The following is a 25,820-nucleotide window of genomic DNA, read 5'->3' as shown; positions in this document are numbered from 1 at the left end:
ATAATCAATTTATCTATACTATAAATACAACTGTCTTTTCTTTCACTATTCGAGAGATACCTTTCCACTATTTTGGTTCTCTCCCTGCGGTCACCTACAGTATTGCAATAAAACTTGGGAAACTGAGTCACTGAGTCTTGTAATTCTTTTGGGATGACTCACTATTAATTTGACCCAAAATTCTATCTCACATCAATATGGCTTCCACCTCCTGGTACAAACAAGAGGCTGAGCCAAACAAGCAAGAGAGCCTTAAGGGACAGCCCAGGCACTGACTACAGGCCACAGACTACACACCTTCAGAGCAGCCCTGGCCTCTCTGGGCCTCCACTCTACTAGAACAAATGTAAGAGGCACATGTGAGAGTACAACAACAACAAGAACAAGTTCAGTGAATTGCCAAGCTTGAGGGTTGGCCAGCCCCTTTGTCACACTGGGAGGAGAAATACGAAAAGAATCCAAGATCGGATTTGTTAGAACAGATTATATAAACCTATGACCACTTACATTTTCCCTCTGATCATTTAAAGGGCCTGTCCATTTGTCCTAGCTTATGTTAGAAGCTAAGATAAGCTAATTCAGAAGAGCATTCATTTGGAAATTAGCCCTTGCCTAGAGAAGCAGAACCAGACAAAGAAAATGTGCAAGGACTACACCTATGGAAATGGAAATAGCAAGGGATATGGAATGCTCTCAAGCCACAAGCATGGAACCTTGGGGATACAAAGACAGGCAAAGTCAGGAGAGAGGTCAGGGCTGGACAGATGTCCCAGAGAACAAGCTGTGCAGAGAGAGCTCATGGGAGCTGAGGAGATCTTGAAACAAGAGCAGAGGGGAAGAAGAACAGAGGGCCAAAGGAGGCCTCGGAGGACACCCTCAGTGAGCAGGTGTGGCCTGGGTGAAGATGGAACACAGGGGACTGAGAAGGAGCAGTCCGGGGTGGGAGGAGGAGAAAGAAAAGGGGGCATCCCGAAAACCTCGAGAGCAGGAGGAGTGAGTGACGGTGGGGACTGCAGGGCCAGGCACAGCCTTGTTGCTCAGTCGTGTCCCTGGGCACCACACTGTCCATGGAGTTTTCCCGGCAAAGATGGCACAGTGGTTTGCAACAACAAAAGCTCATGGGTTGATAGTCTTTTATAGCTTTAAGCAAACTTATACCTCAGAATTCAGATGATCCTTACCCATCAGCAAGCATCTATTAAATGCCTACTATGTGCCTGGGCCTGTGCTAAGTACTGGGGACACAATTCTAATGAGTAAAATAATCCTTACTGGTAAAGTGGAGGAGACAACACACACATCCATCATTTTGCAGAGAACAAATATAAATGCATGGCTGATGACTGCAGCTGATCCATTCCTCTAGTGGTTTAAGGTGAACAGAGGTAAAGTGACTTGCCCAGGGTCTCACAGCTAGAAAGTGTCTGAGGCCAGGTTTGAACTCAGGTCTTCCTGGCTCCAGGCCCAGTGCTCTATCCACTGAACTATCTGCCTGCCTACCTCCCATAAGTAGTAGAACACTGCTTTAGCTTTACATAGTTAAAAAGGAACTATCCCTAGTAAATTATTGATAATAAACAAAATGGACACAAGAACTATCAAAGTGAAATACTTTTTTTGAAGCTTGAAATGGAGGTTCCTCTTTGCTGACCACGAACTCTAATTTTGGTATGGAGTAACATATAGAAAGTGAACTGACCTCAGATTCAGGGACCCACGTTCAAGTCCAGTCTCCTCTGGGCCTTAGGTCAGCTTCTTCATTTGTAGCATGACCTAAGAATATGTGTCACCCAATCTACTGTTGTTTTCTTTGCAAACCTAACCATAAAAACGTCTACGTCTTAACATAAATTTGAGAGTACTAAACAATGCATTTAAGTGAAAGAACTACATCCCTGAAGAAGTTTAGTCTAGGAAAGATGACAGTACGTGATATTTTTACAACTTCCAAGTTTATGTCTTTAACATACCTAAATTCCACTGCCATTTGGGGGAACCAGAACCAAGTAGCACGTGCTTCATCCTCCCAAGCCAAGGTTTTGCCTGGAGGAGCACAGCGATGCTCTCCCTTTTTTTGAGGGGGATGGCCTACAGTCCAGGGGGGCAGGAGTTTTGTCGTAATTACCACAGGACTCTCAGCTCCCTTGGTATACACATTCCTGGAAAGCAAAGAGGCCTCGGGATGGACGGCAGCACAGAAAGAGCCTTGGCTAGGGGGTCGATGAGACCCCTTCTCCCTGTCTCTTCCACTTCTCCATTCTGAATGTCGGCCTTCCCAAAGTCCCACCATTCGGCTTTTTCGTTCTCTGCCTTTGGGGATCTCATCTATTTCCAATGCTGTGGACCCCTGCTTCCAGAAGGCCCCCAACATGAACTCCTAACCCAGTGCCTCAAACTCCGCACGGGTGAAACCAAACTTCCCAAATTTCCCTCTAAAGCTGCTCCTTCGCCCTTCTTTAGCAATGGGACCCCGCAGACTCAGCTTCCATGCCTGAGGGCTGCCACCAACCCACAGTCCCCTGGCTTTCCTCATCCAATCAGCTCCCATGTCTTGTGGATTCCACTGTCCACGTCTGTCACACCCATGCCCTCCCCTCTTCTATCACCCAGGCTATCTCAGAGTCTGGGTGCGGTCCAGGTGCCTCCTTCACCTTCTCACACTTCTCAGCACATCTCTGTCACTTCCAATCTCTCCTTCCTCACACTGTTGCTGGATCAAACTCCCTTATCAGTCTGTCCTAAGGAATCTGCATTGTGCCCAGGACTGTGCTGGCTGGGAAGGGAGGGTGGAAAAAAATAATCCCTCTCTTGGATGAGAGGGATCATATATAAATCTATGTGAAATATGAAACAAGTAAATATAAAGTACTTTAAGGAGACAGAGAGGAAAAGCTGAGGGGGCTGGGAGTGGGAGGGTCACATAGGCGTCATGGAGAAGGTGGCATCTGAGCCGAGCTCTGCAGGCACTAGAGACGCTAAGAGTGGGGGTCCAGAGGAAGGGGCTCCGCTGTGGGAACAGTTTAGAGGTAGAAATCCAGGGAGGAAGAACAGTGAGGAGAAGGCCTTCAAATACCAAACAGGGGGTGTGCCTTTGATCCTGGGAGCTACAGGGAGCCCTGCAGCTCCCTGAGGAGGGGAATGAACTGATCAGAGACCACCCTGGCAAGCGTGCGGACAGCAACTGAGGCTAAGAAAGGTCATCTCTACGATGGACGTGGCTGCCTTTCAGGGCCAACCTCATGCATGGTCTCACAGCTAAGTCCCCACTGGGACGATGGTCCCTCTTCTCACTTCTCTGCTGATGACACTTGGTGCCCATCATCAGGGAAGCCGTCCTGCCCTCTCGCCCATCCCAGATCACTGCTTTGTCCTAAACACCTGCACAGCTCTTTGCAGGGGTTATGCTGCTGTGTTCTATTTCACACGCACGCATGCACGCACGCACGCTGTATTCCTCCTACTGGATTACAAGCACAGTGATGGCAAAGGCCTTTGTCTCTGCACAAAATAGGTATGTGATCAATATTTGCTACACTGAGTTAGGCAGAGAACATAAGAAGGAAGGAGACAAGCACTCATTAAGCACCGACTGTGTACACTACACACTTTACAAATATTTCCTAATTTGATCCTCACAACTGTACTGGGAGGGGGTGGCCATTATGATGCCCAGGGTCACCCAGCCAGGCAGTATCTGAAGCTGGGTTTGATCTCCTGACTCGTCCACCGCTGCACCGATATTTAAAATGCTTTGAACGTGTCACTCATTAGCCACCTGTGCTCAGATAAGCCACGTTCCTTCTCTGGGCCTCAGTTTCTTCAGATGTAAAATGAAGCCTTGGGCTCCAATCTCCACCAGCCTGTCCGTGGTTCAAGAATATCTCCTGATGTAGCTCCTCTGGCTTAACACCATGTGCGATCATGGTTTCTGTTTATAATTCGGTTCATGACTAATTTGCTAATTCAACAAACATTTACAAACTAGGCCAATGCTCCCCAATATCCCAGGAGGCGATGGGGCTGGCCCAGGCTCCCTCAGCCAGCTGGTGACCCAACGGGCCCAAGGCTCATCTCCTACCTTCCCAATGGCCTCCTCTCCCTTTAGCAGCCTTGTGGGGGAGCCTGTGGGATGGGTGGCCTGAGGCCAGGAGCAATCTGAAGACTCTGGTGATTTCATGGGGTGCTCATCTACAGCAGAGGGCAAACTGGGATGAGGCCTCCATGCCGGAGCCATCTGAGGCCCACCAAGATCCAGCAGCAAGTTAAAGACAACCATTGCTCTAGGGTGGAGTGTTTCTGGGAGAATGGGATAGAGAACGGATGGAATTTGTTTTCCATTTTATATATGTGTGTGTGTATAAGGAGAGAGGGGACGAGGCCACCCTGGGTTCCACCTGCTTCCCATAACCCAAGGGCTCCCAGCAGACTACTTGGGGTCACAGAGCTTGGGCTGAAGGAGCAGGCAACCTCAGCCCCATCTGAGATGTGGATTCTCTGGAGGGTGCCGTGTGCACTGCTCCCCAGGGCAGAATTAGGGCCAAGGCCTAGAAGCTACAGGGAGACATTTTCTATAGATGGGTGCGATCAAAAGGACATCTTCATCATATGAGCCAATGTAGCTGCTTCCAGTGATTGTCAGTATTTAAGCAGATGCTGAAGGTGATCGGTCAGAGAGAGATGGGATCAGGTTACCTGTAGGGTCCCTCCCCTTACAACTCGGAGCTTCTCTGATTCAATCAATCAACATTTATAAAGCACCTACTATTTGCCAGGGGCTGATTCTACGTTCTGTCAGCAGAGCTTCCTGCCTACGCCTCTCTTCTATTATAAACCATTCACTTTTGCTAGATTTTGAGTATTTTTAAACGTCCGTGAACGGTTCTGACAGTGAATGATGTTGATCAGTAAGTAGGCATTTATGAAACCCCAGACACTGTGCAATGTACTAGGCATACAAAGAAAGGTAAAAGCCAGTCCCTGCCCTCAAGGAGGTCAGAGTCTAAGAGGGGAGACAACATAAACAACTCTAAATAAACAAGCTATGGACAGGAAGAATTTGAAATCATGGAGAAGAAGGCCCTAGAATTAAAGGCAGAGGGAAAGGCTTTCTGTAGGAGAGATCGGAGTGAGGTTGCGAAGGAGCCCAGGAGACTGAGACAAGGAGGGAGAACATCGTGGGCCTGGGACCCCAGCCAGGAAACATGCCTGGAGCTGGGAGGAACAGCAGGGAGGCGTGGGGGTTGGGGGGGAGGAGTAAGAAGATGGGAAAGGGCAGGGGGTGGTGTGAACAGATTCTGGAGATGTTAGAGAGCCCCTGGGGTTCCCTTGGGGGCACTGACCTGGGCATTTACTGCAAAGATGATAGCAATTAGAAGAATTGACAAAAAGGCCACACCTGTTGATCACTTTGTTCCACACACAACTGCTGATGCAGCCAAACCGTCCCACCTGCCTCTCTCCTCTCCTGACACTTCATGCCTTGGCCAACCCCTTCCTAAAATCCTTTCCCCTTCATCCCCAGCTTCCTTTGAAGACCCACCTCAAACTAGGCCGTAGCCATCTCCTCAGCAGTGGCTGTCTTCCCTTTTCTACTTGGGAGTTCTCTCCTGGCTCCCTGATTAGAATGCCAGTATCTTCAGGACCCCGGCCTTGCTGCCTTTCTCTGTCCCCAGATCTTGGAACAGAGCCTGGCACCCCCAGAAAAATCACTTCATCACTGAAGTGACCGACTGAAAACAGCATTAGCCTAAAAGAGGCCCATGCTCTAATTCAGTTGAACTTGTTGGTTGGAACTTGGTCTTGGCCGTATGTCATTAAGAAATATGCTCTGGTTCTAGTCACACCAAAGCAGGAATGCACAAGCTAAGCAGAAGTGTAAACACTAGTGTTCTCTTCTGTAAAACCTGATGAACTGGGAATGAACTGCTAAAGAAAGCAGCTGCAGAAAGCTCGAGAAAAGAAAGGAGAAAGAGATGCCTGCCGCACTTTACTTCAGATGATGAGTTAACAAAGAACCTGACAACAGCAAGGTCACACAAATGGAAACGCTTTCAGATCTCCTCCCCACAGGCACACAGGATGGAGACCCACCATGCTTTCTGTTTGCCCATATGTGATGGCATCTCTCACAGAAACAATTCTATTCACACCCATGAGTTGCGAAACGTATCCCAATTTTTGCTACATTTCCCAAGAGTCTGAACTCTTCTTAAGAGCCAAACGCTCCCAAGTGATGTTAGGATCCTAAGAATGAGACTCAATGATGGAATGAGGATGCCCTTAGAATTCTATCAAGGTAACAAACATGCAACGGGCCACATGGACCGCTCCAGGAAGGCCCATCTGGAAGACACCGAGTGTCATCAGCTCCAAATGACTGCTGCGAAGCATCCTGGTGGTGAAATTCACTGAAAACCTTGGAAGGATTTCCTGCAAGGCCTGCCCCCTTTAAACAGCCTAAATTAGAGGATCAAGAAAATCGACACAGCTGGGGCTAATTAGAAGAGATGGATCAGCCCTCTCCCATTCTTGGCTGATGTTCTGTTTACTGGCAAAGTCCAATTAGCATGGATGCCACAGCATGTAACATGATGTGCCTAAATTAAACGACAGTTCAGGAATGATGAAGAATTCCACTTCAAGTGGACAACAAAGCCATGCTTTCTTTGGAAAGCAGGGCGTTAAGGCCCACTATTTTGCCTCCTCAAGGCACTCCTGCTTTACCACCAGGTGATGGAAACAGGACAAGTCACCAATTGTTAGCCCCTTAGTGATAAGAATGACGGCAGAGCCAGCTTCCCAGATGATCCTTCTCCAGGTCTATGCCCTAAGCTGTTCTAGCTTGTTAGAACTGACAAAGCTCCATCGGCCTGGGCACTGAGGACCCCAGATCCTTCCCCAGGACATCTGAAGCAAAGCATTAGGAGCTGAGCAGAGAATATCATCAGCATCGTTTCTGATGTGAAAATAGCCCAGTAGTTCAGCTCTGTGGTGGATCTAGTCCATGGCTGGCTCCTAAATGTGATGCTAAGAGGAGCATATTGGAAAGACATGCCGGGGGCATCTGGGGGGTGCAGTGGATAAAGCACTGGCCCTGGATTCAGGACCTGAGTTCAAATCCGGCCTCAGACACTTGACGCTTCCTAGATGTGTGACCCTGGGCAAGTCACTTAACCCTCATTGCCCCACAAAAAATAAAAAAGTTCAAATCTAACTTCAAGACACATTCTAAGCAATGGAAAGACATGCCCTGGAAGATGAGGTAGAAAGGCCCCAACTATCTGAGCCTTCCTTGATAACAATCATAGCTGCTCTCCACTCTCCACCTGAATGTATAAAAATCTGCTTCCGTTCCTAGCCCATGTCACTTCAAAAAAGCAGCGGGTTCTTTCGGGGAGGAAGACACGCCCCTTTGGGGTCCCAAGTACGCCAGGGACAGAGCAAAGCTGCCTTGGTGACGGTTACTGAGCTCTCTCTAAATATATTCTGCCCATGCCCGCGGCCCCTTCCTTGTAGTGCTGCCGGCAGAAGGGCCCTGTCCGACGAAGGGGACTGGCGTGTGGTCTGGCTCTACCCAATTCCTGCAGATTCTACCAAGAAGGAAAGGCCTGCAGGATGGAGACAGGTCTGCCACCCAACGTCCGGCCCAACCCAGCTCTTCTCAGAGACGCACTGACCGAGGCTGGCCAGCAGGCCAGCAAGTGTTGACCCGTGGTGACTCACAGCCACTGTCTAAAGGTTGGGGTGAAGGGAGGGATGTTGTGCCCTGTATCTGTGGAGGGATTATCCAAACTGATTTCTGAGAAGCTTTAGTGATAAAGGACAAAAGAAATATAACCAAATGGAAGCTACAGCGAGAGGGAGCGAGAGAAAAAAACAGAAGAAAATGTGAAGAGAATAACGAACTGCCAGAGGAGCCGGGGGCAGAGCGGCAAAGATGGTCTGGTTGGGGGGGGGGGTGGTGATGGCTTTGGACAGCTGGGAAGCAGGAGGGTCGGAAAGATCCTGCGTCACCCCACATGTTATGGAGCTGGTGGGGAGACGATGGCAACTCGACACTCAGTCACTAAAGGCAGTACCGGCCTTTGGGTACTCGGGATCAGAGCAAGGATCCTTCCAGCAAGCCCAACCCCCACCCCAGCAGCACCTCACTCTCCTGAAGACCCCCGGCTCCCCCTCATACAACCCTCGGGCCTTCAGGTCTCGCACTGGGCTGCTGGTCTCCCTGCCTCTGACCCACCCCGGTCCAGCCTTCACCCGCTGCTGCACCGGCATTCCTATAGCACAGAAGTGACCCTGTCATTCCCCACCCGACTTAAGAAGCTCCCTAGCGCCTCTGACTCACACCAGCTTTGGGAAGTCAGTGCTATTGTTAGCCTTGATTTACAGTGGAGGAAACTGAGGCAGACAGGGTGAAGTGACTTGCCCAGGGTATCTGAGGCCCGATTTGAACTCAGGGCCTCTTGACTGCAGGCCTGGTGCTCGGTCTGCTGCGTCATTGAAGCTGCCTCATGTTTCAAGCCCTTCCAAGTCTAGGTTGAGCCTCCCTTTCCAGGAGGACTATGCAGCTTCCCCTTCCAGCCCTGCTGGGCTGCTGCACAGTCCCTGTACTCAGCACACTCCAGTGGTCTGTGCTGGGGCCTCTCAGAGCCCCTTCCAGGGGCCTTCTCTGGTCCCCCATTGTTGGTGCTTTCCCCTTCTACAAGGCAGAGACTGCCTTGGTTTGTATCTGCACCCCGAACCAAGCCCAGTGCCTGGCAAATGAACAATAAGAGGGAGCTCCATGTTTATAATCCACGGATTTGTTTCTTTGGTTGGAAAAAAACAACAACACTTGGCTGAGTAACTGGGTTGTAAACAAATGCTGAGGAGAGAGTTGGGGGCGGGGAGAGGGGAGAGGCAGTAGACAGCGGGGAGGAGAGAGACAGAGGCGGGGAGGAGGGAGAGAGACTATGGGGAGAGACAGAGGGGGGAGGGGGGAGACAGGGGAAAGAAACAAAGGAGAGAGACAGCGGGGAGAGACAGAGGGGAGGAGAGGGAGAGAGACAGAGAAGAAAACGGGAAGAGAAAGCAGCCACGTTCTGGAACTGAGCATCTAGTCCTTACCCAGTAGCACAAGACTCCACCATGGGCAGAGGCTGCTCGTTTCTGTCTCTACCCATGCCTAGCACCCACCTGGCCCCCATAGTAGGACAGGATTAGGGGTCAGAGCTGCAGCGCCTCTGGTACAAGGAAGGTCGTCCAGAGCACTAACACTGGCTGGTCGGCACAGTGTGAAGTGTTTGACGCAGGACCCGAAGCCTTCTGGCACTGGGGCCAACTCCCTCACCACTAAGCCAGGCTGCTGCTCAGTACATAAATGTACCTGTTGAACTGAACTACAGGATTGATTCAGGATTTTAACATCAACTCAAAGAGCAGCTCTCTCAGGTGAAACTGAGTCAAAACAATAAAGGAAACAGATTCTTCTTCCTTTTAGGAAAATGTCATGGACATGGCAGTGTGCCCACAAATGGACAGACAGACAGACAAGTTGGGGTTTCTGTTATGAAAGTACACTTTCTCATAAGTAAAGTGCATGTGAATCCAGAAGTTACTTCTTCATTTCTTTGCTCATCAGTGTACCTCAACATGGCCCAAGAGTATTCCCAAATATGCTGAAGTTCTCCTTTCGAGTGTCTTCTGAAGAAGTTTTAGGCAAGGGTGAATGAATCGGATTCATTTATAATCAAGTGTTTCTTCTTAGAAGCTCTCAGCAGCATATGTCAGTGCTACTAAACTTGGCACCCCATTCAGGTTGGATTATTTAAACTAAGAATAAATGGATATATTTTCTTGGAAAAATATCTATTGTTATAGCAAAAACTTGGGTTTCCTTTTTAACAAGATCATATGATTACTCGTTTATATTTTCTTTCCGCAGGAATTCCCACGCCCCCTGTTTGCATCCTGTTATTCACTTGGTGCTTCCCTTCCCTCCCGCTACGATTTCCCTGGTCCAGGCTCCGGCTATTTGCAGACAGGGCTGCGGCTGCTAGTCCACTCCATGCTCCCCTCACCAGCTAAAGCACTTTCAGTCACAGACTGTAACTTCCCTGTGGGCCAGCAACCTCCAAACTTTAAAATCACAGATGAGGGCAGACTCTGCTGCACTTTCTCATTTTCCATCAAGTTCTGTCTCCCTGAGAAGGGCCTTTGCTAGAATTTGTATGGATGCCAAAGCAAAATAAAACACTTATTTGCAGAGAGCCTTCCAGGTAGGTAGATCAAGTATGGTCATCCCCATTAAACAGTTGAGGACACTGAAGGGTGACTGGCCTAGACTCACAAAGCCAGTAGACCAGGCTGACCCCTCTCCTTTTTGGTGAATGAATGGCCACTGGGCATCAAAAACCATGCACTCCCCCAGATAATGCTGCCTGGGTGTCCAGCCTTCTGGAAAGCACGTGAGTGTGGAAGCCATGGGAGGCCAATCAGAGAAGTGTTGAGCTTCTTTTTTCTATTCAATCTCTCCCATATCCATGCACTTCTCATGTATAGAAATCACAGTGCATATGTTTGTGCATTTAGGGAAGAAAAAAGAGTGAAAGGGGTGGACAACTGGGGCGGGGGGCATAGCCTTGTGATTTGCCTCTATAAATGGTGTTCTCAGAGAGACACCTGATCAGGGAACTCTGCCACTGGAATGTGTGGAAGACCCACCCAAGGCTACTGCCACCAAGGCCAGCTCCTCTCCCAGCCTCCCCCCTGACACCTTGATGCCTGTCACACTAACAGCAAAGTGCCAAGTAAGGAATTATGAGCACTTTGCAAGATTCCCCAAACATCCTTGAAACAAAGTAATGTGCAGATAGGACAGAAATTCCTCATGTGTTTGGGTGAGAAGTCAAGCCATTTGTTTGTAATCACAGTAGCATCCATTTGACCCTTTGAGTTAGAAATGGGAAAATTTTAATCTACTGCTTCTATGTGATAATGGAATCATTTTCAAAGAGAATTTAATCTTCTCAACTGCACAACTCACCCCATCTTTGCAAGTTGCTTTCTGCTAAAACAAGAGAATAATGGAAAGAACCTCACCCCAACTGCACTGTGGACCCTGCTAAACACCTCCACCCTCCCAGGCTGCTGTCACTGGCTCTGAGCTCAGGGGTGCAGGGCCAGCTGAGCCTGGCCATCTACAGCAGGCCGCAAGAGCACAAGCCAATGGGAGGCAAGACCACAGAAGAAAATTATGGCCGAGAGAACGAGGAACAGAGTCCTATAACTCCTGGTTCTGAGTAGTTATAACATTACACACACTGACATGTATATCTATGCATGCCCATTATCTGTTTCACTTGAGTAAATAATAACTCACATCAATATAGTCAGATTTAAGGTATGCAAAGCATCTTTCATTATATACATGATCTCATTTTAAACTCATAACACCCCTGGAAGGGAAATGCTGTTACTATACCTATTTTATAGATATAGAAACTGAGGCTGATTGAGGTAAAGTGACTTGCCCAGAGTCACACAGCTAGTAGGTGTTCGAGGATGGATTCAAACCCAAGTCTCCTTACCCATTATGTCACATAGCCTCCCCAAAACAAGAAAATGAAAGTCACAGTCAATGCTAGAAGGCAACAGGTAGGCCCAGTGTTAAATGAAAACTAAATGAGTGAAAATGTGAATGGACTTGAATGGACTGAATGGAGTTTTGCAAACCTGACAGTCATGTTATCAAGGTAATCTAGACGTGTGCATATTTATGTGTGGAGGTGGATGGATGGATAGAGTTAATTTTGTACAAAAAAAAAGATTGAGAAAGATGAAGGGGAGAGGAGTACTTGGGAGAATCTGGAGTATTCATATTCATTCATATTATTTTCAAAGGCTCATTGACAGATTCCATTTCAGTGGCTCCATCTGGTTTGATGAATGAAACTGGAAAATTGATTTTAAAAGCCAATATGCATTTGGCCTTGCCCCCACACTTTAACTGGAGAATAACAACTTGAGATTTCACTCCCATCTGGTTAATTTTTAAAACTTTTAAATGCCCAAACAGATGCGATGTGCCCATTTGATGTACTTTCATTTACTTTATAAGCGAGCCTCGAGAAATGAAATCCTCATGTCTCACCATCAAAGAAACTCTTGGCTCGCAGGTAACTGACGCTGAGTCTCAGCACAGAGAGTTTGTCCAGTTTGGAGATGACATCTTGGGGGAAGGGCAGCAGGCTGGCCAGCCGGTCGAGCTCTGTGTTCAGCCGGTCTCTGTGCCTCTTGGATGGGTTGGATTTGACCCCTTCCAATGGTGCTGGCTTAACTCTGGAGGAAAAAACAGACACACACGTATCTTAAAAAACAAAAAGTCACCGTACAGGTCCATGAATGTTTTGGCTGAAGCTTTCCATTAGAATTCCTGCTGAGATATTTTTTCTCAGACACAAACATTAAACTATTAGTGGAATCTTCCCAAGCTTTTGCCTTTATAACAAAGAAAGTGAGTAAAACATAAAATGAATTGGGACTATGGATGAAAATGCTTAAGTATGCATCGTGGATTTTTTAAAGTGGCCATTTACTGAATAGTGACCCGTCACTTAATGAGCTTTCTGAGAACAAAAGTATCCTCTGTGAGAGGAGCAAACCAGTCCATGTGCACGCACATGCACGGCTGGTTGGTCTTGTGCAGGTTGGACGGCAAGGCTTCTTTCTGTTACCCTGAAGCACGCAAATAACCTTTTCCCCCTTAAGGTACAGTTTATAATTTACTGCAGCCCTAATTTTGGACTTCTTTGGAGTCTCCACAACGTCTTCCTTTTCCAGGAAACTCATCTCTGGGGAATCTCATTATGCTGCAAGCCTGGATCTGCCTGGTCCTGTCCTCTCCTCAGTCTCCTCTGCCTGCAGGGCAGGGTCTCAATTTAAAGGGGGCTCAGCATTGTCTTCTCCCCATTTCCCACCAGCTCCGCTGCTTTGGAGTCTACAATAAGCCCCGTGCTGGTATCTTCTCTTCCCCCTCTCCCTACTTCTGCTAAGGTCCAGGGAAGACACTTGTCCATCAGACTCTGAGCTGAACTCCTCCAAAGGAGTCGTCTCACCGACAGAATGGGAGCTCCCTGAGGGCAGGGGCCATCTAACTTTTTAATTTGTAATCCTTGTGCTTTGGCCATAATAAGTGCTTAATAAATGCATTATCCATCCATCCACTCATTCATTCATTCATCCACCCACCCACCCACCCCCCACCCACCGGCTATCCATCCATCCACTCATCCATCCACCCACTCATCCATCCACCCACCCACCACCCACCCATCGGCTATCCGTGCATCCACTCGCTCAGACATTTTTCGTGAAGGAATGAGCCAGGGCCTGCCTTGCCCCCTCAGCCTCTTCCCTGTTCTCCCCACTCTGGCCATGCTCGGATGCAGTTTAGACCCCTTCCTTCCCTGACCCTCACGTCTCTCTTCAAGATAGATGCTTTCTGTTTTCCGCGTGCAGATTCTTGGGGCAGGATTTAATGGTGTGCTGGGATCGTAACCTATCTCTTCTGATCTCTGAGAGCACTGACTCATGCTTTCTGTTTGGTCAGGAAGTTTCTGCAGGCCAGGCATTTGGCTTTGGGAGTTTTCAGCACAGCCGTCTCACAGACGCCCCCTGAAAGCCTCGGCTGGACACGCTCTCATCTGAGCCTCCCCACACCCCAAGGAGGGAAGCAGTGCAAGTATGAAGCCTCTTTTACAGGTAAGAAAACCGAGGCTCAGCGAGGCTGACAGAATACCAGATGAGATGCTAGAGGTGATTTCGAGGTCATCCCTCTCCACCCACTAAGATTTTACAGAGAAGGAAATGGAGGCCCTGCGAGGTTATGCTATTCCTCAAGCTCCCACATGGCATGACCCTGAGATCACAGCCCTTTCTGCCCTGCACCCCACAGTCTCCCTAAGGGGCCAGAGAAGATGGTGAACCCAGGTTTCCCTAACTCCAGATGCCGGCCTCTTCCAACCACACTGAGCTGCATCTCCCTTCCCAGAGGGATTACTGTTTTTAAAATAATTCTGAAGATTAAATGACTCCATTAGAGAGAAGATGAAACATGCCGATCAGCTCGGCATTATCGTCTAATCTTGCTTCTAGCCCTGCCAGCACTGAACTGCTCCCCTGGCCCTGGACCGTTACAGACGCAAGTAGTGGATACTGGGCTCCGGGCTCCCCTCTCCTCAGCCCGTCCCCCACAGCTGCCACATGGGCTGGCCAAAGCCCAGGGCTCACCATGTCACTGGCCTCCATCCAGTCTGACGTGCAAATCCCTCATGCTGACCTCTTAAGCCCTTAACAAGCAGCTCCAGGCTTATGGCCCAACATTTGTTGCCTCCCCAGAAGGTCCAGTCATAGTAGCCTCCCCAAAATGGTCTCTACCTCCAGGACTGTCAGGCTGGGGGTACTGGAGGCAAGGTGTGCCCCGCCCCCTCCGAGCCTGATGCATTGGAGGGAGCTGGTCACTGAAGGAAGAGGAGGGGGCTGGGAGGGGCGATCCTTGTCTCCAGCACCCCCCTTCAGTGACCAGCTCCTGTCCAGTGCCTCAGGGAGGCTTCCTGATCCCCTCAGTCCTGAGTAGTCCTGCCCTTCTCTTCCAATCATCACACACAACACACGTATGGCTTGTTTATCTGCTCTATCTCTTCAGTGCAATGTAAGTTCCCTTCTGCTGGGCATCCCCAGTGCCAAGCCCAGCCAGTGGCACACAGAGGACACCTGGTCACCAAAGGCCTATGGGACTGGCTCAACAGACACACCCCTAATCATCACTTTAGTGTACTTGGGATGCCTGCTGTAGAAGCCTTGGAAATCCAAACACTTAGGGAGCTACTGGAGTACAAACCTCTTTTGGTCCATGCTTTGCTCCATATCAGAGGCTTCCTCCTGATTCAAAGTGAATCAGAAGGGAGAACATGAGAAAGAGATGGCATTCTCCTCCTCCCTGAACTCTCTGCAGCCTCTGACTCTGCCAATTTCTCCTCCTCCTCGGGGCTCTCCTGGTTTTGGGGACCCCCCTCTCCTCCCTCCCTCTCACCCCTGACGCCCCATTCTTTTCCTCCTGACCGGGCTTCTCCAACCTGCTTAACGTGCTGAGATCTGGACTGTCTGTGGCATGTGAAAAAGAGACCCATCCAAGGATGCATGTATACGTGTGTGTGCACACATAGACACTACACAAATGTGTACTGTGTGCATCGCACAAGTGTCCGTGTGTTTATATGTGAACTCCTGCACTCGTCCTCTTTGTTATTTCAGCCCTGCTGCAGTACACATAATGTCTCCAACACACTGGTCTATACACCCCTCTCTAAGCCCTCTAGAGGAAGCGCTCCGCCATGTTGGGCGACCTCCATATGAAAGCATTTGGGAGAAAAAGGGAACAAGAGTCATGGAGGGTGAGAAAGCACAGCCAGGTTGTGGTCTATACCCTGGGAAGATGTGACGGGACCACAGGCACACTGAAATGTGGATGGATGGATGGATGGATGGATGAAGGATGGATGCATGCATGGATGGATACATGAATGGATGGATGGATTGATGGACAGACAGACAGACAGATGGATAGATGGACAAGTCTTTGGACAGAAAATGGAAACATGAAGTCACCAGGCATCGAAGGTGCTTCTATTCAATGTGTAACTGGCTGCTTAGAACTATTCACAGAGGCTTTCCTTAGCTTTCCTCTAACCCCAAATAATGTACTATTGTGGTACTCAAAGACTCACATCTGAAGCTCTGCAGCAAAATCTCAGTGGACGTTCCTGCTTAAGACTTTGAGAACTAAACATCAATGCAAATGAAGCACAGATCCCCCTTCTTGCTAAGAGAGAGACAGAGACATAGAGACAGAGGAGGAAGTGACAGAGAAGACAGAGACAGAAAGAAGAGACAGAGACAAAAAGAGAGAGGGAGATAGACAAAGACAAAGAAACAGAGGAGAGGGAGGGGGAGAAAGTCAATCTCTGAAACAAAGGGATTTCATATCACGTGATTTTAGAAAAGTTAGAGTCTTCAAAACTTTTAATAAAAGATACAAAGAAAATGGTGGAAAATAATATACATCGTACATAAAGAACCTTCACATAAATGAGAAGGTAAGAGTTCTAATCTGCCCCAACCAGACACCTACATTCCCTTGGACATATGACAAATCCTTTCAGCCTGTTTCTTCTTCTAGAAAGAAAGAAAGAGAGAGAGAGAGAGAGAGAGAGAGAGAGAGAGAGAGAGAAAGAGGAAAAAGCAAAGGGCCTAGAAAAGGACAAATTCTCCCTTCCTGCAATAGGCACTTTCTAAATGAGGCTGCTGAGTCCCGCTTGTGCTAAAAGCAGCTCTTGTTTTTCTAGGAAAGTGAAAACAGAATGTAGACTGAGTGGGGACCAGAGGTTAAGTGCTGATTGTATTCCAGCATCCATCAGTGCTTTATGGGACCTGAATTTATAGTCACTTGGCTTCTATGTTTATCACTTTCTAAAGATATAAAATGAGGGGAAAATAATGCTTCTCACAAATGTCACTGAAATGAGTGGTGGGGACACTCTGGGCAGAGAACATGGCACCCACCGACAACCCCAAACTTAATTCATGGACTTGTTAGGTTTTGCTGAATTTTTAAAAAATAATTCTTTGCTACAAGATGGCTTAGTGGGTAGAGAATAAAATCAGATGTATGCCGAAATAAAAGTCATGTTGGAAACAAAAGAGAGCATAACATTCTAAAAGCTACAATTATTCTACCACTTTTTATAAAGTGCTTTCACATGCATAATCTCCATTGATTATAAAAGATAATCTGGGTTGAAATCTTCGGATTTGGGGGAGAAGAACGTTGAGGACAAAAGTAAATAACACCCAGGAGGACATTCTATGAGGTGGATTCACTTAGGAATCAGCCAATTTGTGGAAAAGCAAAGGCTGCCTCTTCCCCCACTGTGGTCCAAGCACAAAGATGACGGTAATACACAACATATATTAAGTTAGACAAGTCAGTTTAAAAAACTGTTGGGAGCCCTCATTCAGGCTACATATCATTGGCAAGAGCTAGCGCCTGTCGTCATGCAAATGCAGGCCCAGAACAAAAGCAAGGTCTGTCGGTAACTGGACTCTGGGCTTTTCAGGGAAGGACAGGACCCCTAAATCTGGTCTTTTCTAGAAAACTACTCTTTCACCTTAAAATCATTTTATAACCTCTTTTCCAGAAATTGCCTGAAACCTGAATCTACTAAGATGCAAACTCAGACTGAAAGACAGAACATCGGCCATATCACAAGAGCATTTTCCCTTGACAATACTGAGTTGTTCTAGCACATGTGTTTACTGAAGATGCGACAAGTATAGATCTAAGTAACAGAATGCTCCATCCACATGTAACTTATCCAGTTCCTTTAAAATGTTCTGCGTCATGTTTCTCCCCTCTCAGCAGACTGGAATCATTTTAGGGACTTGGCCCCAAAGCTTTCTTCCTGCTTAAATGCTAAGGATGGTCCCTCTAAAGACTTAAAGCATCTCCAAAAAAATCAGTGAAAGAGAAAGCCAAACTCCAGGCACCTGACTTTAAAATGCTTCAGATTCCCAAGCTACAAAAGACAAGCCCCATGTGCTGGAAGTAGAGTCCCAGTCTTGTTTATCTTGAGCCATGAGTATTGAATTCTGTAGAAATATTCATAAATTTTACAGTGATAAGTTAAGCAAGGAAGCCTGTGGCATCCCTACAGGCCCACTTCCTTAGTGGGCTGGGTGGCAGCTGGGGACTGCTTCCACCCCAGAGCCAGGCCTACGCCTCCAGATGCCTCAGGGGACCCCGGCTCAAACAGCTGTCTCCAAGCACAAGTCTAGCCTGCTGTTTCCTCAGTCTCCTGATTCCCAGAAACCACCCCGTGCCAGAAGAAAGAGACTAGGTTAGAAATGGTGATGCCCACAGGGAGACGTGGGATGAGGTTGTGTCTAAAGACCAGGGTCTGTGCAGAGTTTCTAGGGAATCGGCTGGAAGAGGCATGCTGCTGTCCCTGGAAGCAAGTTCCCCATAGACCTTCCGCCTCTGACTGGTGCTACTGCACGTGCCCAACTTCTTCTTAGGACCCATCAGCATTATCTCCCTTTCTATGTGCCTCCCATCCAGGCCTTGTCTTCAGGGTCCAGCCAGTGATATCCCAGGCCTGATCTAGGATTTGAAGGTGAATGTGACCTCAGGGATGATCCTGTTCAAGGCCCTCATTTCACTAATGAGGAAACTGAGTTCTCCAGAGGTAAGGACTCTTGGCCCAGTGGCCCAGTGAAGAAGCCCGAGGAAATGATACTTTCCAAGAACTGTGATTTCAGCAGTGTAAATACTTCGTACACACACACACACACACACACACACACACACACACACACACACACACACACCCCACCCTCGGGTCCTTCATCAGTTACCATGATAACATGAAGACACTCTCTCCCCTTGGTGCTGAGCTTGGTGGAATGAAAGAGGCTGGTCCCCTGATGTCACACTATCCCCTGGCCAAGACCCTACACCTTTGCAACACGGCTGGACAGAGAGGAGCCAGTGGCCTGTAGGCCAGAATACCCCTGGAAAACCTAGGAGTATCTACAAGGCACAATGAAACCAGGCATAAGGTTCAAGTAATGGTTGAAATATTACACCAGAGTAAAACTAACTCTAATTCTTATAAATATTTTAACTGGTTCCATCAGCTATAAATCACACACTATGTTCCCCTCTTTTAGGGATCTGTCATTTCAGTGGTGTAGGAAAGGTTCAGCAAGCCAGATCTATCTGCTGGGCTCAGCTCCTCAGAGATTTAGGAAATTACCTGGGTACTCAGATCCTAAGTGACTTGCCCAGGGTCACACAGCTGGAATCACATCCAGGTCTTCTCACTCCCTCAGCTCTCCACTTTGATGTTCCCCTGCCTGTCACTATGGACCAAATTTTATTAACCCTTTAGACAGCATCGAGTACTGGTATCGCCCATTCTGGATCATGAAGAACAGCACTGCAGTTAGTCTAATACACGTGAAGGGCGGTGAGAGTCGTTAGGAGCCACTGCGTGTGTGCAGCTGGGGGGGGGGGTCAAGCCTAAACCCCAACCTGGCCCCTTCTCCCAGGGGAGTGTGTGCCACTCTTAAGCACAGGGGCCTTACTCCCAGGCATCACTAGGCATGCCTGTATGGCAGTTCACACTGGACAGGGAAACATTGATCTAATAGACAATTATTGTCTTGTGGTAAAAAGCTCCAACTAAGAAAGATAAAGATGACAATTATTCTTCATTTATTCCCATCCATTGGGGAATGGCTAAACAAACTGTGGTATATGATGGTGATGGAATATCATTGTGTTATAAGAAATGACAAGCAGGATGATTTCAGAAAGGCCTGGAAAGACTTATATGAACTGATGTATAGTGAAGTGAGCAGAACCAAGAGAACATTGTGCACAGAGACAGCAATATTGTCTGATGAAGAACTGTGAATGACTTGACTATTCTCAACAATACAATGATGCAAGACGATCCCACCTCCAAAGAAAGGACTGATATTGATGGAACACAGACTGAAGCATGCTATTTTTCACTTTCTTTCCTTTTTTTCTTTTATTCAAGTTTTCTCATACAAAATAAATAATATGGAAATGTTTTACATAATTGCATATATATACATACACATATATATACATACACACACACACATATATATATATATATACATATATATATATATATATCACCTATATCTGATTGCTTCAGGGAGGGGGTCAGGGTGGGTGGGAAGGAGAGATAGAATTTGGAACTCAAAACTTTAAATAAAAATGTTTATTATTATTTAAAAAGTCACTGAGAAAAAATATACACAATAATTTCAACATTAAAAATTATTCTTCATTTGTTTATAGGGTTCTTTTTTTCCAATGGGTAAATTCACAAGTTGGTAGCACTTTTTCTTATATACCTAATTAATTTTTTAAAAATTTTTTGCGGGGCAATAAGGGTTAGGTGACTTGCCCAGGGTCACACAGCTAGTAATTGTCAAGTATTTGAGGCTAAATTTGAACTCAGGTCCTCCTGAACCCAAGGCCAGTGCTTTATCCACTGCGCCACCTAGCTGCCCCCTTCTATATCTAATTTTTCATGGAAATCGTCTATAACCCATTGTATGTCTGTTATAGGCAGCAGCAGCTCAGGTTAAAGACTTGCTAAATAAAGTGCTTGGAATTACTGCTGCTTCTGTTGCCTCTCCTAACTGAGGTCTAAGCCAAAGGAGATCTCTGATAATCATAATTTCAAGTTTATGCTAAAACTGCTGTAGCTGTGATCAGATTTCACCAAAAGACATGGGTCAACACACTTATTTCAACCAAATCTTACTGTCTAATGTAATTCTTGATAAAAGGTGAATCCTCCCTACATAAATGTTCACTCAGAACCCACACTAGACCTATAAAGGAATATGACTACATCCTTTTTGAAAAATACATCCAAGTAGCATATGACAGTAATTCAGAGTTAGTTTGCCTCTTTCCTGATGCTAAAAATAGCAATAACATCAGAATCTCAATATTGTGTTCTGCCATCCTCATAATAAGCTCAAATGACTTCTTCAAATCCTTCTGTAATCACAAAACCTCAAATACACAGAAATAAGTATTAAAGCATTACTGACACAAAAAGGCTGGAGAATCTCAAGTCAGTACGAGGCTGATGGTCAGTAGGACTGCCGCAACAGAAGCAAAAAGACAGAACACTTGTTCTTCCTCTAATAAAGACAGAACAAGAGAGACTGTGGAAAGTGGAGTGCCCACTGATTTTGGCCTCAAGAAGAAGCTGGCTTGGAATCCTGACTATGACATCTGTATGACCCGGGGCAAGTCTACCAGCCTTTCTCCAAACCTCAGTTTCCTCTGTGGAATAAGTGAGGCAGAGGGCATTTGCATTGCCTAGGCTCTACAAGTCCATGTGGCTTTTACAGATAAGGAGCTTAAGGCCCAGGGGGAAGACACTGCCAAATTCTGTGGCACGGGGCAGGTCAACCTTCCACCCTAGATTCTCTAACAAGAAATGTCCCCTGATGAGAGGAAAGTGCACTGCAAAGCTTAAAGCAGCATCATAATGTGCAAGCACTAATAAAGAGAAAATGGGGTTGCACACAAACCTTCGGGGCTGGCTACATAAATGATGCATTTTCTACTAAGGAGCAGAAACATTGTTATTAAACACTGGAGAGGGTTGTCAAGGGAGGCTGTAGTGGAAACTCCTCTGGCCGGCTCTAAAAATAGATTCTGATGTGGCCCAGATGGCTCAGGCTGGGACTGATCCTGAAGGCAGGGGATGCACCGAATTCCTCCAGGTCTCTCTGCACTGAGTGAGATGCTGGGATTCCACGGTTCTGATCGCCAAGAAACCAACCCACAAGCCGTTTGGGCAGGACTTTGCACCCAAGAGGCGCTAGGCTGGCCACTGGGGGGCGCTGACACCGTGCGGTGACTGCAGCTGATGGCACATGTCTGGGATTAGGAGCTGGGAGTTGGGTCTTCAGAGAGCAGGGATCAGGACCAGAACTCAACCGCTTCCCCACCAATTCCAAATCCACGGCTCTTTCTGCTATGCCCAGGTGGCTGGGAAGGTCCCAGCTTGAGTCCACACTTCAAGACACAATCTAAAGAAATTTTCTATTTGCTTTCTTCTATTAAAAAGGCAGCCAACGTCACGGTGACAAGACACTTTCACTGGGAGCACATTAAAATGAGAACTGCTGAATAGTCAGAGTGAGGAAGTTTCTACAAAAAGTAGTTTCTGAACTTGCCCATATCCTCAATCACGTTTGATCTGAGGACCTCAAGGCAACACAGAGAGAGCCAAGCGGACGGCTTGCTCTCTCTTTCATGGACCACAAAACTCTGGTACCCTGAGAAAGAAAAACTCAGGGAAAAGATTTTTGAGTTTAACTCCCAAGTGCTTAATGTACTGAAACCAAACTGACCAGAGAATTCTCTTGTCAAGTATTAAGGATTTCCGCCCCCCCCCCCAAGAATTCTAGTGCAGGTGAAGCCCCACTCTCCTCCAGTTTTTAATTATCTGATGATCTATATTCATCCTTAAAAAAAGAATAAAGTCAATGAAATTATGCTTTGACAACCAGCACCCAGACCCATTCGTACATTAAGTGGGTCCCCTGCATACCAGGCCCTGCTATTCCCACAGCCAGAGCAGATCACATGTTAAGGTAGGCCCAAAGGTATTTGTGTTATTAGAGACTGGATGATGGTAGCAAATCATCACATAGTAAGAACAAATAAGCTGAATAAAGGGTCATAATTCATTCCATTCTTTATATCCTATTATCCTACCACTTGTCCTATTTGGGATACAGAACAAAATACACGGTCTATATGGGACAAAGAGGATAGAATTTTCAATCCCTATTCTTTTCTTTGAGAATTAGACTGAAGTTTCTTATAATTTTACACCTAACTTTATTTCTCAGACTGGATAACAAAGAGAATATTAAAATACCACTTTGTCTAAGATGACGAACAATATAGTCATCTGACAGAATTCAGTGAAAAATACAAGGAATTGTATATTTTTTAAAAAGCTGTCTAAAAGAATCAATAGCTTATTAAGGACTATTTTGTGAGCATAATCCTGTGATCTGACACATACAAAAATAACAAAGGATTTATGGAAATCTAGAATACTTGGCCACTTTCCATTTATTCTATTAACAAGCATATGGATACCAATATTTTAACCGTCATAAGCAAAAATCTAAAATCCATAAGAATATTTTTAAACACCAAGTGTGTTATAAGATGCAATGTGTTTGGTTTTGTTTGACTTATCAAAGCAGCTACTCTCCAAGCCCCCAGCTCGACGGACTCCCAACCCAGGCAAGAAATCACAGACTCAGCTAAAAAGCTCATGTAAGGCACGCTGTCTAAAGATGCTGCTGTCAAAGCCGGTGCGTGCTATTTTAATGAGTGTCTATTTAGGGTACAACTAGGGAGTTCGTACGCTAACGTCAATTTAGATTTTTCAGAGTTAACTCTAAGGAAGACCAAAGGGGAACGTTTTAAAACTCAATGGCGCTCCTTCCTATGCTAGCAACTTCAAATATGAATGGCCTGCCTCTGCAACTATTATGGAACGCTTGTGCCCAAGGAGCACTTCCATTTTTAGAGGGTAGTTGTGAAACCCTCCGTAATCCTGCTCGCCGATATCGGAAAATGCAAGTGCATGAATAGCCCACGAAAAGACGGGAACACGGCAGGCTCCAAGAATGACTTTCAGACGTCAGAGAGACTTCTTTAAAAAGAAACTTTCACCCGTCTAGGTGCCTGAATCACCCAGGGCGGGACAGCGGAGAGAGGGGACCGCCCGGCTGCCCTTCAGTCTCTCCCCCGTAAATACAGCTGAGATCTCCCGAGATCCCAATTGCCAGTGGTCCGGCGAGCTCTGCCGGCCCACGCATGACAATGAGGGAGCGATCCGCACTGGGGGAGGAAATTTCCATGCCGAGAGTTCCTCACGACTCTAGAATCCCTGTCTTCGAAACGACACAAAAATCTGTCACCTTGTCCCACGAGCGGAGACCCCTGGGAAACGCTCGAGTTCAGGAAAAGGACCCACCCACACCCACACCCACGAGTGTTTGTTTCCACGCAGGCTCCGCTGGCTTTCCCGACCTTTTCCTCGGCGCCGAAGGACTCAAGGGGAGGGAGGCTCGAGGGAGCTCGCGCACCTCGGCCCACGGGTGCCACTATCGTTCCCCACCCACGAAGGGCAAAGCCGTCCTGCAAGCGGGGAGCCCGGCGCCCGGAGCGGGGCGCGGACCCCACGCGGGGCTCCTGCGGGAGCGGGCTGGACAGCTCGGGCTCCGGCCTCCCCGCCCAGCACGCGCTTGGCTCGCCCCGAGAAACTCCGCGGGGGAGCCCGGGGAGCCCCCCTGGCCCTGCCTGGGGGGGGGGAGGCGGCAGGGACTCGGGGGGCGGGGGCGCCCCGCACGGCGCACGGGTCCCGCGTGGGCGGGGGCGCTTACGTTTTCTGCACCGGCTTCCTCCGCTTGCGGCTGGCGTACGTGATGTGGGAGCCGCCCGCGCCGCTCATGGCGCCGGCCCCGCGGGCTGCGGGATGCGCGCGGGCGCGGGGCGGCCGCAGGTGGCGGGCACGCGGCCGCAGGTGAGGCGGCGGCTGCGGGCGGGCGCGCGCAGCGGGGGGGGGGCGGGCTGCGGGGCGCAGGCGCACAGGGCTCCGCTCCCTCGGCCCGCGAGTGCCCGGGAGCCCCGGCGAGCCCCGCTCCGCAGGGGGACTGGGGGCACAGGGCACGGCAGGGGGTCGGCGCGCGGCCGCTGCCTCAGGGGCTTCCCCGGCTCCTGCCGCCCGCCCGCGGTCTAAGGGCCGCCGCCGCCGCCGCCGTCGCCGTCGCCGAGGCTGCTCCTACCGCCGCTGCCGCCGCCTCCAAGTCACCCCGAGCGCTCCGTCCCCGCCCGGCCACCTCCAGGCAGCCTGACAGCCGCGCCCTCCTGCCCCGCCCCCTCGAGCCCCGCCCTCCCAGGCTCCGCCCCGCCCCCGGTTCCGCTCCGCCCACCAGGACTCCGCCCTGCTCCTTAGTACGTCACTGCGACGGCCGTGCTGTGCCTCTTTCGACGCCATCTTGGTGAGGTCAGGACGAAGCTGTGACCACGCCTCCGGGGTTCCCCAGGGTTCGCAGAACCAGGGGCTTCCAGGAAGCCGCGCTTCCCGCCTTGGCTTGCCCCTCGGAGCTTGGGCTCACACCCCGCTTCGTCCACTTCCTGCAGCACCGACGGCTCTGAGCCTCAGTTTCCCCTACGTAAAATGGGGGCCTCGTTAGCCGGGCTCGGTGCGCGCGGAGTCCTGGAGGCCCTCAAGGCGCTTCCACTCCAGGTGGGTGCCCTGATACCCGGGTACCGGGAAGTCCGTCTGCTCGGCCGGCTGTCAGCGCATCCAGCGCACTCGGGGAGTCCCCCACGCAGCCCCGAGCTGTGTCGAGAGGGCGGGGCTGGAGCCCGGATGCCCTGGCTCTGGCCCGTCGGGCCCCCCTCCCCAATCCTGCAGCCCCGCCGTGCCCACATCCCCTTGCCTGCTGCCCGCAGCCCCGCGATGCCCGCATCCCACGCCCCCCCAGCCCTGTAACCCAGCAATGCCCGCAGCCCCTCAATGCCAACATCCCACCCGCAGCCCCGCGATGCCCGCATCCCACGCCCCCCAGCCCTGTAACCCAGCAATGCCCGCAGCCCCTCAATGCCAACATCCCACCCGCAGCCCCGCGATGCCCGCATCCCACGCCCCCCAGCCCTGTAACCCAGCAATGCCCGCAGCCCCTCAATGCCAACATCCCACCCGCAGCCCCTCGATGCCCGCATCCCCAACGGAGAGACAGTCGAAGACTGTTTTCCAGAGCTTTCGTGCCCTACGGTTCGGGTGAGGGGCGTCTGCAGAGGGCTGCACTGCACCTCGGAGGTGGGTCCTGAGCCGAGCCTGCGAGGGCACCGGGGCAGGACGGGAGCGCTGGTCTTGGACTGGGACTCGGGTTTGGGATCTGCCATTTTCTCCCAGTTTTCCCCAAACCCTGGTGATGTATCTCCGCTTCATCCCCCTCCTCTATTCGGGCTATCGACAGTTTTGTTCTGAGAATCTGGTGATTGGGAGCTAAGTTCTAAAACTAAGAGAAATAAAAACCTGTCCGAGTTTCTGGTGGACACCGCTAGGTTAGCAAAGTCTTGCTGACCACTTGGCAGGTGTGTAGTAGAGGTTATTTTAATA

The 25,820-nt window shown here is 49.0% G+C and overlaps 1 protein-coding gene across 2 annotated transcripts in view; it reads right to left on the bottom strand.

The window, feature by feature from the left end:
• The window catches only part of AHR (aryl hydrocarbon receptor), a 53,911-nt gene extending 29,431 nt beyond the window's left edge, over positions 1 to 24,480 (bottom strand). Inside the window, exons 1-2 of one of the 2 annotated variants that reach the window (XM_043966942.1) lie at positions 24,076 to 24,480; positions 12,131 to 12,318 (exon numbers count right to left, since the gene is read on the bottom strand). In XM_043966942.1, the coding sequence (XP_043822877.1) occupies positions 12,131 to 12,318; positions 24,076 to 24,143 (256 nt within the window). In that variant the 5' untranslated portion in view covers positions 24,144 to 24,480. The remainder of the gene's footprint in view (positions 1 to 12,130; positions 12,319 to 24,075) is intronic. The other variant, XM_043966941.1, reaches the window with a different exon arrangement.
• Positions 24,481 to 25,820: the final 1,340 nt, after the last annotated feature.

This window comes from Dromiciops gliroides, chromosome 5 (genome assembly GCF_019393635.1).
Source record: "Dromiciops gliroides isolate mDroGli1 chromosome 5, mDroGli1.pri, whole genome shotgun sequence".
Lineage (NCBI taxonomy): Eukaryota > Metazoa > Chordata > Mammalia > Microbiotheria > Microbiotheriidae > Dromiciops > Dromiciops gliroides.
The sequence above is the reverse complement of the archived record's forward strand: the minus strand, read 5'-3'. Positions and strand labels throughout refer to the sequence as shown.